This window comes from Amblyomma americanum, chromosome 9, assembly GCF_052857255.1.
Source record: "Amblyomma americanum isolate KBUSLIRL-KWMA chromosome 9, ASM5285725v1, whole genome shotgun sequence".
Lineage (NCBI taxonomy): Eukaryota > Metazoa > Arthropoda > Arachnida > Ixodida > Ixodidae > Amblyomma > Amblyomma americanum.
This window is the reverse complement of record NC_135505.1, coordinates 106,350,354-106,362,456: the sequence shown is the minus strand read 5'-3', so window position 1 is coordinate 106,362,456 and position 12,103 is coordinate 106,350,354. Positions and strand designations below refer to the sequence as shown.

The 12,103-nt window shown below is 50.9% G+C and overlaps 1 protein-coding gene across 6 annotated transcripts in view; it reads left to right on the top strand.

Moving 5' to 3' along the window:
* LOC144103974 (uncharacterized) overlaps positions 1-10,669 on the top strand; it is a 137,216-nt gene extending 126,547 nt beyond the window's left edge. For all 6 annotated transcript variants that reach the window (XM_077636719.1, XM_077636720.1, XM_077636722.1 and 3 more), the window contains 2 exons: positions 8,303-8,519; positions 9,909-10,669. In XM_077636719.1, the coding sequence (XP_077492845.1) occupies positions 8,303-8,519; positions 9,909-10,123 (432 nt within the window). In that variant the 3' untranslated portion in view covers positions 10,124-10,669. The remainder of the gene's footprint in view (positions 1-8,302; positions 8,520-9,908) is intronic.
* The last annotated feature ends 1,434 nt before the right edge of the window (positions 10,670-12,103 follow it).

The following is a 12,103-nucleotide window of genomic DNA, read 5'->3' as shown; positions in this document are numbered from 1 at the left end:
CGCTTGCCGGGAACAGAGGGCGCAAGTCAGGAACGTAGGGGTCGGAATGGGAAAGAAATAGTAGATGTGAGTGCATTGGTGGTGTTAAATAGGGCACGCTGTGATGCGTCGCATGCCTGGCACCTCCTGCGATGACAGCCTCATCTGTCGTCGGGGCACAGTAACTTGTGAAGGCGCCAGGTGGGCAGGGAGCCATGGAAGGCGGTTCGGGTGGCGCGTGATGTGCGACAAGGTTCTCGTGTGGTTGGCATGCGCGCCTTGCCACAAGGACAGATGGGCTCACTGTGTTTGGGCTTTAGGTAGCAGGCGAAAATGCGACTAGGAAAGAGTTGGGGCCCGGGTCGAGAGAGAGCTCTTCTGGTGATAGTTCAAGGGCAGGCACCACAGTTGGCAATCAGAGCTGGGCAGGAGGCGCTCAGGGACGGGAGCTCGCGGGAGGATGGTCGTACGTAAGGGCCGGTGGAGCAAACTTGGGAGAGACCGGAGTGGGAAGCGGCTCCGGTGTGGTAGCTGGCAGAGGAAAAACCGAAGCAGCTGTGAGGGGGGATTTGGCCAGTGGTCGCGAGTTGAGTGGCAGCGCCGCTTCTGAGCCCGAAACAGCAGCGCAGAGTCGGCGGGAGCTCCAATCCAAAATATGTCGTGAGGACCTTGAAGTCGGCCTAAATGCCAGGGCCAGGAACCGGCAGCCGCAGCTTTGCCAGGAGACTGGGTGGGAGTTCGCGGCTGGCGTGCTGATAGCGCAGCAACTGCCTGGGCACGTGGTTGACGTGAAAGTGAGAGTTCAGCAGCGGTAGCCACAAAACGGGGTCCCTGGTATAAAACGCAGGCAGTCCGGGCAGCCGAGGAAGAAAGGGGCGCTGATATGGCAGGAGCTCACCGGATGCGATGGTAGGCGCGGACATGGCGGCGAGAAGAAGCTGCAGAAAACCGGGCTCAAACAGCGGGCGTGCTGCGGCAAGGCCAAGTGGAGGGACAGGACGGACAGGAGCGCAGAGCCGGTGAGGGCGGCGTTGCGTGCATCGAAGCTGTCGCCCAGAGTCAGCAGATGTGGAAGGTGATCCGCATTTATTGGAGGTCCCGGTAGCCACGGCTGGGGAGTCGGTGGAGTGGGCTGTCGACGCTGCTGGCCAGGCCGGCCGCCTAATGCGTTCTCCTCAGCGCGAGCGAGCTGACGCTCCGAGCTTCGTCGTCGTCTTCAGCGCCGCTGGCGATACCAACGCATCTACACCTCCACTCAGGATCGGAGTCCTCGATACTTTTTGCACCCATAATGTTTCCCAAGATGATATCATAGGTTGGTTGATCTACGCCTTTTGCCACTACCTGTCCAGTATAATATGGCGTGGACACTAGATTCCTGGCTTCAGGAAGGTACCTCACTGTTCTATCGACAAGAGTGACGGCACGCGCTTCCCCAGTAAGATCCTTGTCCTTCACCAGGCTTCTCCGAACCAAAACTGTGTTGGCTCCGCTGTGTCTAAGCACCAATCTAGGACGGTCCACTATTTGCCCAACCACCACCGGCATTGCTGATTTGGACTTGGGTGTTCCACTCACCGCCTCATTTTCCAGTGGCGTTCACTCTCCTTTCAGCGGCGGAACTTCAGGTGGTGTGACATGTTCTCGTGACAACGCATCAAGCTCTGTATATCGGCACTCATCGACATTGTGTCCTCTTCTCTTACAACCCTGACACACAACCTGTGTGTTTTGGGCAATGCTACTAGCCCGACAGTCAACTACTTGAATGATGTCCCACCTGGCCACAGAGCAAACACCTCACTGGCGTCTTAGATGAACCGCCATATGCTCTTGGTTTCTCGAATTTGTCTGTAGGACCTTTTGAGTCGCCTACTTTGCCTTACTCATATTGCTCAGCCCTTCAGCCTCGAGGAATTGGTCTGGAGTGAGGGCAAACTCCTTCAATGAGCACAAATTTCTTTCAGGAATAGCGCTAGCAACATGCTAACAAGTGCTCTGTCTCAAGCATGTCACACACCCCTTCAAAACTCTTTTCTGTGTTTGACTGATCAAGCCACCTGCCGAAATACTGTAGAATCCGGAGGTTTCGCGGTCAGAAATACTTCGCCAAAACCCTCTGCCATAAGCCTGAATGTTTGGAGGAGTGCCTCTTGACTTTCTCGTACTCCATAGAATCAGCAGGAGGCATCTTCCAAACCACATTCACTGCCTCCCCGATTGAACACATGCTCAATGCCGTGGCGCATTCACTGCGTTCCCAACCCTGCCCCAAAGCTATCCGCTCGAATCGTTGCAGAAACGCGTCAAAATCATCTCTTTTGTCATCAAAAGGAGCCATCAGCTTTTTTGAACAATCTCTGGCCGGTCTGGGAAATTCTGTACCCGCTAAGGAGCGCTGATCACCGTCCGTGATCTCTTCAAATCCCCCCGCGACATGCGTCCGTTTCCACAAAAGAAACTCCTTCTCCTTTGCTATCCTTATTTTGTCCCACTCTTCTTTCTCGTGAGCGTCTGCGCGTGCTTGCGCCCTTTCCTCTCTCCGCCTATTATCCTCCTCTCTCTGCCAATTAGCCTCCTCTTTCTGCCTTTTTGCCTCCTCGTCATAGAGACGCATCGCCTCTTCCTTGCTTAACAGTAGCTTGAGCACCAGTTCTAACGCTTTTGTCAAATCCATACTTTATGCCATCGTGAGACCGGAAAGATCCGACACAAAAAATAAACAAAAATGGCTCCTAGCAGGCTCGCTACTTAACTTTTTCACGGATCCCGGAGAACACTCGGGCCGAAAGGATGTACTAGGCGAAGGTGCACCCACACAGACGCACATTTAATACACCCTGCGTGACACAAAAACTAGAACACATAATTAAATAGCAAAACTAACACAAAAGACACACACCACCAATACACACTACCTGAGAACACCCAGTCTAGTTCGGCGTTCGTGCTCACGGTTCGGTGCTGACGAAGCGCTGCATGGGTCCAGTAGCCGGCGTCGAGGTAGCGTTCGAAGTGCTCAGGGTGGCGTCGCTGGCGGCGTCGTTGGCGGCGTCGTACAAGCTCCCGGCTTAAGCGCCCGTGGAGGTGATCCTGCTGATGTTGGCGTTGGGGGCACCACCCGGATGGGTGGCAAAAGCGCTGGAGGCACCCCTGGCGGTAGCAGGTGGTTGCGTCATCCGGTGATTCCCCGGAACGGACTCAGAAACGGCATGAAGCCCACGGTGCGACGCCGTAGAACTCGATATCACCGGAGCAGTAGTCGGCGTTGCTCTCTTCTATCTGAGGTGTTCCTGACCCGCCGGGGCCTCCGCTTCTCTGTTCTTCCCCCTCGTGCCTGGCTCTCCCTCGCGCTTTTATTACCTTGGCGTTGGCACACGTAATCCTTGTCGTCTTCGTCTTCTCTTCTCCACCAATGATTCCTCCCACCTCACCAAATAATTCTTTATCTCCTCTATTGTTCGATTATTATTTTTCATGCTTAATCATCGTCGTCGTCTGCTCCAAACATCTTTATTTTATGCTTCTATTTCAAACTTCCTATTATATGTGACAGTGCCCAGAGGAACGCCATAGTGAATGGCTAGCGAATAACTTGTCAACCTGTGAATCATTACCGTGCACGGAAATTGCGCAACAGAGCAACATTATTCAGCTGCTTAATGACAGCTCCCTTTATTAGCGGTCGCCGCTTCTGCGTTGTACCCCTTGCTATCATTTCTCCATGGCTTTTGACTCCCGCTACTGAACCTTTCCTCATTCTTCCTTTTTTACATGAGAGGATTTGAACGGTGTTAATTTTGGTCCCGATTTCTGTCATCCTATATCGTTTTTAAAAATTTTTTGTAGTGCATGGTACTCTCTTGGTGTGAGATCTCATTATAACAGGTCTCTAATGGTACCTGGACTTCCTCTTACGATGAAAACTGTCGCCGGTGCCGTACCTGGAAAAACAGATTATTCAAGTTTAGAAACAGATTATTCAAAAACAGATTATTCAGCCTCCCTGGATTTCGTACTGTTGTGTCGGCTTATTAAAAAAAAGGTTTTCGAATCAACCTAACCTCTGAGGTCAACGTACTTAACTTTTTTAGAAGGCCATTCGCGGAGCGCCTTCGGCTGGTCTACAGTATCTTTAGGATCACATTCTCCAACTCACCACCCATCGAACATCAGTTCCTCTCCTGCTCCTGCCTCGGTGCTTCTAAATCGTAGCAAAGGCCCTATTTAAGCCCTACAAGCGATGAACGTATCGGCCGAAGAAGAGAAATCTTTTTGCCGAAATGCTGAATAGCGGACCAAGGTCGCACTGAAGTTCATTTTTATTTTGTCTTATCAGGATCCTACCTTCTATATATTTACTGTGCATACCAGAAATAAAAATGGTGCGGCATCTGAGGTTTGTCTTCCCAAATTTCATCATGCGCCCAGAGAAACGCCGTACTGAATTGCTGCCGAATAACTTGTCCATCTGTGAATCGTTAGCTTGCACAGACATTGCACATCAAAGTGACTTTATTCAGCTGTTAAGCCACAGCTCCCGTTCTTAGACGTCAGTTCTGGTGTAGTAGACCGCCAGCGTAACCAGCAGACCGAGCACATTGCCTTGAAAGGAAGAAGGCAAGGCGAGAGCGGCAGAATATAGCACACCCTGTCGGGGGGGGGGGGGGGGGCGGTTTGAATGAAATGTGCCGTCTGAAGAGAAGCTAGGAGAAGTAACTAAGCGTCGGCAACACCACGCGCTCGGAGTGGCCGGCTGTAAAAGACTATAATTCGGATATTGAGAGTTTGTGGCAAAAAAATTCGACAAAGCACGCAACGGCAGAGTTAAACAACCACCGTCAGTCGGCGGCTGGGCAGCAGTGGTGTCAGTTCCTACGCTCTCCCTCCAACGCTGCTTTCACAGAAGAACGACACCGTCCTCGTTCGCAACGGCAATTCTGGAAGTCGAGTCTTCAGCCTCTAGGCTGTAGGCGTGGGTGACAGCGCCGTTCTGCCTCCTGCGATGTCTTCGCCGCCCTCAGTTCTTCGGAGTGGCTACTCCCCTGATCGGTTTTAGCTCAGCAGAGCGGACTGTAGGCTCTTCACGACAGCTAGCCTTGAGATCATCAGCTCGACGAGTATCGTTTTCATTCTTTTTGTATTTGCTTTAGGCTCGGACACCTCTGCTGGTGTGGGCTGTGTCTCTCTTTCAGTTATATTTCTTAAGAGTGGCCTATGACTTGTGGGGACCTGCCCTGCAGCCCCCTGAGTTTGCTTTCCCGCGAGGCACCGTGCAGCAGCAGTCGTACCCCGAGGCTGAGCGGATTCCCTTGTCAGTTACATTAACTGGCAGGAGAGGGCGCCAGCGTCGCTGCGCGGGAGACTGCTGAAGCCTGCCCGCGGGAGACGGGGTCTCTTCGGCCGGGATATTCAGCCTGGGCGGACGCGTCGCTCGGGTCTCCGCTCTTCGCCGACGGGGCGAAGAAGCGACGGGGAGACAGGCTCCCGTACTCGTCCCGTCCGGCCTGCGGAGTTTATATCCCTTGCCCTAGCGCGGGCGAACATTCGCTCGGAACCTTGCTGGTGAGTCGGACGTCCTTGATTCATTAGCGTACCTTGTTGCTAGCTGGCGTTATTGTTTCTGTAGCAATAAATGCCTGTTTGTGTCAGCCAATGTGTCGTTCCTTTGCTCCCCCAGAGCAAGGCCCGCCGTGGTCGGCGTGCGCTCGGTAGCGTACGCGATCACGGGGTGGGGTCCGGGCGGCTTTGAACCGTGTCAGCCGCGATTGAGTGGGGAGAAAGTACCTATCTCCCCAATTCAACCCCACATCTGGCGCCCAACGTGGGGCCTGCTCTTGAAACATTGGACGACTGTCGGTTCGGTTCGAGGAACGCTCTTTGTCCGGACTTGACAAGTGCTAGGCCTAGAGTGAATTTGATCGCTAGGACCTGCGGCATGCTTTCTTGAGTGCGAGGTGTATTGCGCTGCAGCATGTTTGAACTTTTCGACATGCTCAGCACATTTTTCCCTGGAGTTTCTTCGTGAGAATCACTTGGTCCGCATCGAGGGAGCGCGAGGCCTAGCGCCCGCGGAGTCGCCGTGCCCGAAGCGAGTGAGTACGGAAGCCGCGTGGGTGGTCCGAGTTTCTGTATATATTTTCTCTACTATCTCTTTTTCGACTCTGGGAGTCGCGGCTCCGGGAGCCGGGTGGCCTGGGGCCACGGGTGCCGCTACGAGCTCGCTGGTATTGCAGCTCGGCACCGGGCGCTCCGACACCGTCCGATACGGTGGGCGCCGACCGCTCAGAAGCTGCTTTGTGCAGTGAGCGGGGAAGGACCACCCCACAAAGCTGATGTCTCCTCGCGGCTGCGCGCACAAAACCCGTTTCGGGTCTTCGTTGTGGTCACGGTCGTTGTAGGAGTGGTCGTTAGGCCTGAGGCTTTTCGGAGCTGCCTGCACCACATTAAAAGAGACATGACCACCGGACCGTGACGTTGAGAGGGGGCGCACTTTGCTGCCCGTCCGTTTTTTTTTGTAACCTCGCACGAACTGAGCAGTCTCGTTCAACTCAAGAAGGGGCTTTGTTCACTCGAACTTTGCGTTTGCACAGCCGCCGACACGTTTTGCTAGCGAGTTAGGCACTGTGCCACGAGGCCCTTGCGGATGCCGTTTCCCCTCCCGTGACCTACGTTAAAGGCACGCCGAGAGCGTTTCGACAATTTTGCAGATCCGGTGGAGCCACCCAGGCTTGCTGACCGGTGCACATCGTCTCGCTGCCACCTGCTGCGACGGAGCGGCCTGTATCCTGTTCGCCGCATCCATCCGGGGCAGCTGTGGCGAGACCAGTCAGCAGTCACCTCCGGCTGCTGCTGCCCTGGCGACTACTGCAGGATCCTGGCCTGCAGTTTTCCCACCGGCCTTCGATTCGCGGGCCTGCGGACACGGTAGTCCGCGGGCCATACGAGTCATCCCAGCGGAGACCGTCACGCCGCCTTCGGAATACCGCGGAAGTCTGCGTGGACGCTGTCGGCGTGACCTCCGCTGCAAGACGTGCCTCAAAGACATGAAGACCAGGAGACTCCTCCATAGCATGTACTTTCAGGCGCGTGGGTCTATTTAAGGTTGGGGGGATGTGGGGACCTGCCCTGCAGCCCCCTGAGTTTGCTTTCCCGCGAGGCACCGTGCAGCAGCAGTCGTACCCCGAGGCTGAGCGGATTCCCTTGTCAGTTACATTAACTGGCAGGAGAGGGCGCCAGCGTCGCTGCGCGGGAGACTGCTGAAGCCTGCCCGCGGGAGACGGGGTCTCTTCGGCCGGGATATTCAGCCTGGGCGGACGCGTCGCTCGGGTCTCCGCTCTTCGCCGACGGGGCGAAGAAGCGACGGGGAGACAGGCTCCCGTACTCGTCCCGTCCGGCCTGCGGAGTTTATATCCCTTGCCCTAGCGCGGGCGAACATTCGCTCGGAACCTTGCTGGTGAGTCGGACGTCCTTGATTCATTAGCGTACCTTGTTGCTAGCTGGCGTTATTGTTTCTGTAGCAATAAATGCCTGTTTGTGTCAGCCAATGTGTCGTTCCTTTGTTCCCCCAGAGCAAGGCCCGCCGTGGTTGGCGTACGCGATCACGGGGTGGGGTCCGGGCGGCTTTGAACCGTGTCAGCCGCGATTGAGTGGGGAGAAAGTACCTATCTCCCCAATTCAACCCCACAGACTGCAATAGAAAAAAAATATATGCTAGAGGAAGAAACAGGGAAAGAGAAAAGAAAAATAACACAATAAGCGTCCTTCATTCCCGGGTTCGCTCCTTCGGCTGGGGTGCGTGGCGGTAGATTGTTCATATCTTCTTACCTGTGTATCTTGTTCCGAACACAACGTATCCCTATTCACTTTTTCAGTTTTTTCTTTACAGCTGAAACAACTTTTTCACTACTTTATGCTCTCCATTTGTTTTTGAATGGCCCCCTTTCAACCTTTACGCCAAAAAACAGCGGGTGTGTGTCCTGAGGCCTATTTTTCGTAATCTTACTATTTCTTACTTTTTGTCTGTGTGCCTGGCTGCACGTACATATATGTCTGCCTCAACTTCTTTACCTTAATATGTCGTGAAATCAATAAAAAGACATCAAGAACTGCACTGAAAATTTTAATTACCAAGTATCGTAATAGACCAGTGATTGTTTTGCATTTCACCTCCAAATTCGGCTGCCACGTACAGCAGGGATTCGAACCTCGTGCTCGGCTCAGCAGCCGAGCGCACTAACTCCTGCCCGACTCCAGAGGGTAACACGTAACGTTTCCTCGTTGTAACCATCTTTACTTGTTGACTTTACCACTTCATGCGCAGGTGCGACGAAGTGGAGGCTGCAAATTCTTTGACAATAGGTACTACAGGGTACCTCGTTACACTACCAACTGCGACTATAGCCTGCGGGGATTGGTCGCTAAATACGACGTCGAGGTGATCGTCGACAGGAAGTCCAAGTGGATGGAGACCCAAGTGCTCGTCTCCGACGGCAAAATTCACACGAGAATGGCCTCTCATCTTGGCGACTGCACCAAATGTACGCTATACATTCGCGAGCTGTCCACGCTCGACTATGAACGCTATTGCTTTTCATCTATGCGCAGAAGCAGTTTCATGCACCTAGATTTCATTTGTGCTATTTTTACGCTCATTTTTTGCAATATATTTCAAGTGCCCCCATGTCAAAGACCGTTAAGAACCTTTTAAACCTTCGGGGCTTACGCAGCATGCACCGAAAAGAGCCTCTTCGCAATGGCGGGGCGGTCTACCATTTGGACGAGCGTAGGCGCAGCGCTGAAGAATAATGAACCGTGAAGAATGCCAAAGTAATTTAGTGGTATTATTGATACATTTGGTTAACTGCGCGTCATGATCATCCAACGGTTCGCTTATCTGTTCAATATACTTGTTCCTGCGAGCTGTGATATGTGTAAAAATACACGGAATTGAGAATGAACATGGGGTTTCCCGTCGATGTTATCTAGATGCTGATGTAACTTTCTCAAGATTATCTTCACTGCCGATAACTATTCAATGGGTGAAGTCATCGTAAAGCACGCAGGTTGTAGACCTTTGAATCAGCAGCTGAACGTCATAGGCGCTTTGATTCCACGTGAGTTCATATCAGTTCGTTATGTGGGGCCATTATTGAATGCATGCGCTAATTGGGACGGCTGGCTTGTACACTAGGAGTGGCCCGCAACGATATGCATTTTGTAAACAGATGTAGCGGCATTGTCTGCATTAATCACATGGATTTCATTATCTGTCAAGAAGGCGCTCAAAGATAGCGATTACTTTTCCAGCTGTCTGCGAAAAGAAAGGAATGCAAATGTCAAACACTAAACTTACGGCGCTTGGTGCGTTTTTCTTTTGAACACTTAGGATAACAATTTGAAAAAGAGCCCCTCATATGCAATAATATGTTCATACTTGTCGCCATTAACAAAATCGTACTTAAAAGTGCCAGCATTCGCGTTCTCTGGTTATGCGCTGAACTCAGTGAAGGCTGTTGTCGTGGTCCTTGCGCATGTTTGGAACCGCAGTGTAAGGTTGCCATAAAAGTAACAGACACATCTGGTTGATGACGTCAGCCGTGTCCAGTTGTTTATTATCGAGAGGTGCCCGTGTACGAAGACAGGCGCTGCCGAGTTTGGCGAGTATAAATGGTTTTGTTCTTAAATTCGCCAAAAAGCTGCTCATACTTGTTCTTGTGGTTTATTAACTCAAGCCAGAAAAAATCAACAAACGAAACATAAATTAGGCCTTGATTGATACCTAACATGTAGTTTTCCACGAACTTCTGTCATAATTGTGGAGTATATGCCCAGCCTTATCTGCCAGTGATTCATAATGAAGTGAAGGTTAATAAGGAAAATGGTATTTTTGTTCACCTCACTTTACTTCTGTGCTTATCCCTGCGCAGGTACCAAGGTATTTTATTTTCGAGTGGAGTATATGCGCGCCAAGCTGATGCCCCTCTCCGTGCCCATGGACCTTCCAGCCGACGTGATGAAGAATTTCGAGCATGAAGTTGTTTCTCGAGTGAGCGTAGAAATCGCGTACGGCCTGAACACCACATACAAGGAAGCCGTGGTGCGAAAAATGGCTTCATTGAAAGGAGAGGATTTAACTAGTTAACAGGGTTAACAGTGAGGACATTGCACCCATGACAATGAAGGCATCGCGGGAGCAAGTGATTAAGCTTACTGGTCAATTTTGCATCGTTTGTCTACTTTCTGCCCTATAGTCTTGAATTACTTCCTTGGTTGTCGTCGAAGTGGCTGACACTTTATAAAAGTAGACCACTGAATGATGCGCTTGCAATATAGTTGCAAGCAAGTCGCAAGTTTTCTTTGCAGTGTAACTTGTGACCTCGCAGCTCATATGGAAGGTGTTGTAAAAAGGAGACATTGAGAAGAACGTCATCGGCATAACCTGTCGCAAATTGTTGTTTCTTAATGACGCATGCCTGGCCACTCCCAGTAGCATCGCCAGCTCAAGGACCGCACAGTGAGACTACAACAACCCGTGCGACAGCTCTAGAGTTATTTCATCTCAGTTTTATTTCGTAGATCACTGATTTTGAACAGACCTGCAAGGGATTCTGCTTCAGAAGAAATTGAGAAAAATAATAAAGACTTTAGAGTAAATGATAGCAATAAATAAACTGATTTCTTTCCAGGATGCCCATAGCGTCTTAAGACACACAGAAAAGAATATAAGATAAACCACAGCCCAGACATTGAACGTTAGTTAGCTTGGACAAAAAACTTTGCATAATATCGCGATCGAATTATTAAAGGTGCACTACAGAGCATTCTCAAATTGCCTACTTACCGCAGGTACTCGATCTACAATCTACGAGCATTCTTGGAGACATCGACTTGTTGTCATGTGTGCCGATTTTCATACTCAATCGAATTAAACGTCCCGGCTCCCCCATTTTTTTTGAACTCTTTTGCGAAAATACGACGAATCATGCAACGCGTGCCACTCTTTTCAGCCAGATGCGTGGCGGCTTCGCTATAGGTTATATTTTGGTTTTTAGGTTTCCGTGAATAAATAGTTTCAGTCGCAGGCAACATGGCCGAAAAATTAAAACCATTGAAACAAAAATACGCGTGGACTCTTTGCTTTCGCCAATCTCTACGTGTCATTCCGCCGATGGCAGAGCGGCAAGCCACCATGCGGCTGGATGAAAGGCATTCCACGCGTTGGCTGACTTGTCCTCTTTTCCGAGGTGAGGTGAAAAAAAAACGGCGGGAGTTGGGACGTTGAATTTGATTTATTAGGTAATTGGGCTGCACGTGTTCGGAGCCTTCAGATTGAATTCCCACGGTAAAAAGACGAGCTCATAATTCTGTTTAGTGCACCTTTAAGGGTTCCGTTAATTATAAGCGCAATGTTCTGCGGATGAAATGGCGATCGTTCAGTTTCGTTCAATGTTTTTGTACGTGCAGAATTTTTGTGCTTCAGTCAATAATATAACAGCCTGATATGTTGCGAAAGTTTAAGTGCCTTGGATGCGCTTTACTTTGCAGAAAAGGCGATCAGAATTGTCAGCTCGAAACGCCTCGCACCGAAAGCGGCTGCCTATAGCAATGCGCGCGTGCTGTCACAACGTCAAACACGTCGCCCCGTAGTCTGAAACTAGGGTTAGGAGATTGAAGGGCATGCGTCCGGCTCTTTTGTGGACTATTTAACTAATTGTCGTACCTCATTTGCGACTAACTGATGAACGTCTTATAGTGCACAAGTAATAACGGTAATGTAGGTTTTCATTGGCATAGTAAATGTTTGGTCGTACCACTAGGGAGATGAGATGCCGAAGGCCAGTGGGCTTGTAGGCAGATGCATGCCATTACTGAATAATTGTTCTGTCACTTTAGGGCCTACAAAGACGACAGCGCTACCAACGATCGCCTATTGTTGCAGTGTGACACGTTTTTAAGGCAGCGCCATCGACAAAATCGGTCGGCAGACGGTCACGCGAAGTCCCTTTAGGAGAACAGCGGCCGATTGAAAACTTGCAACACGAGATGGTGACTGCCAGAATAGCTTCACTTGTTTCTACCTTATCTCTTTTAGCAAAAAGACAGGCGCGTATTTACGTTTTAC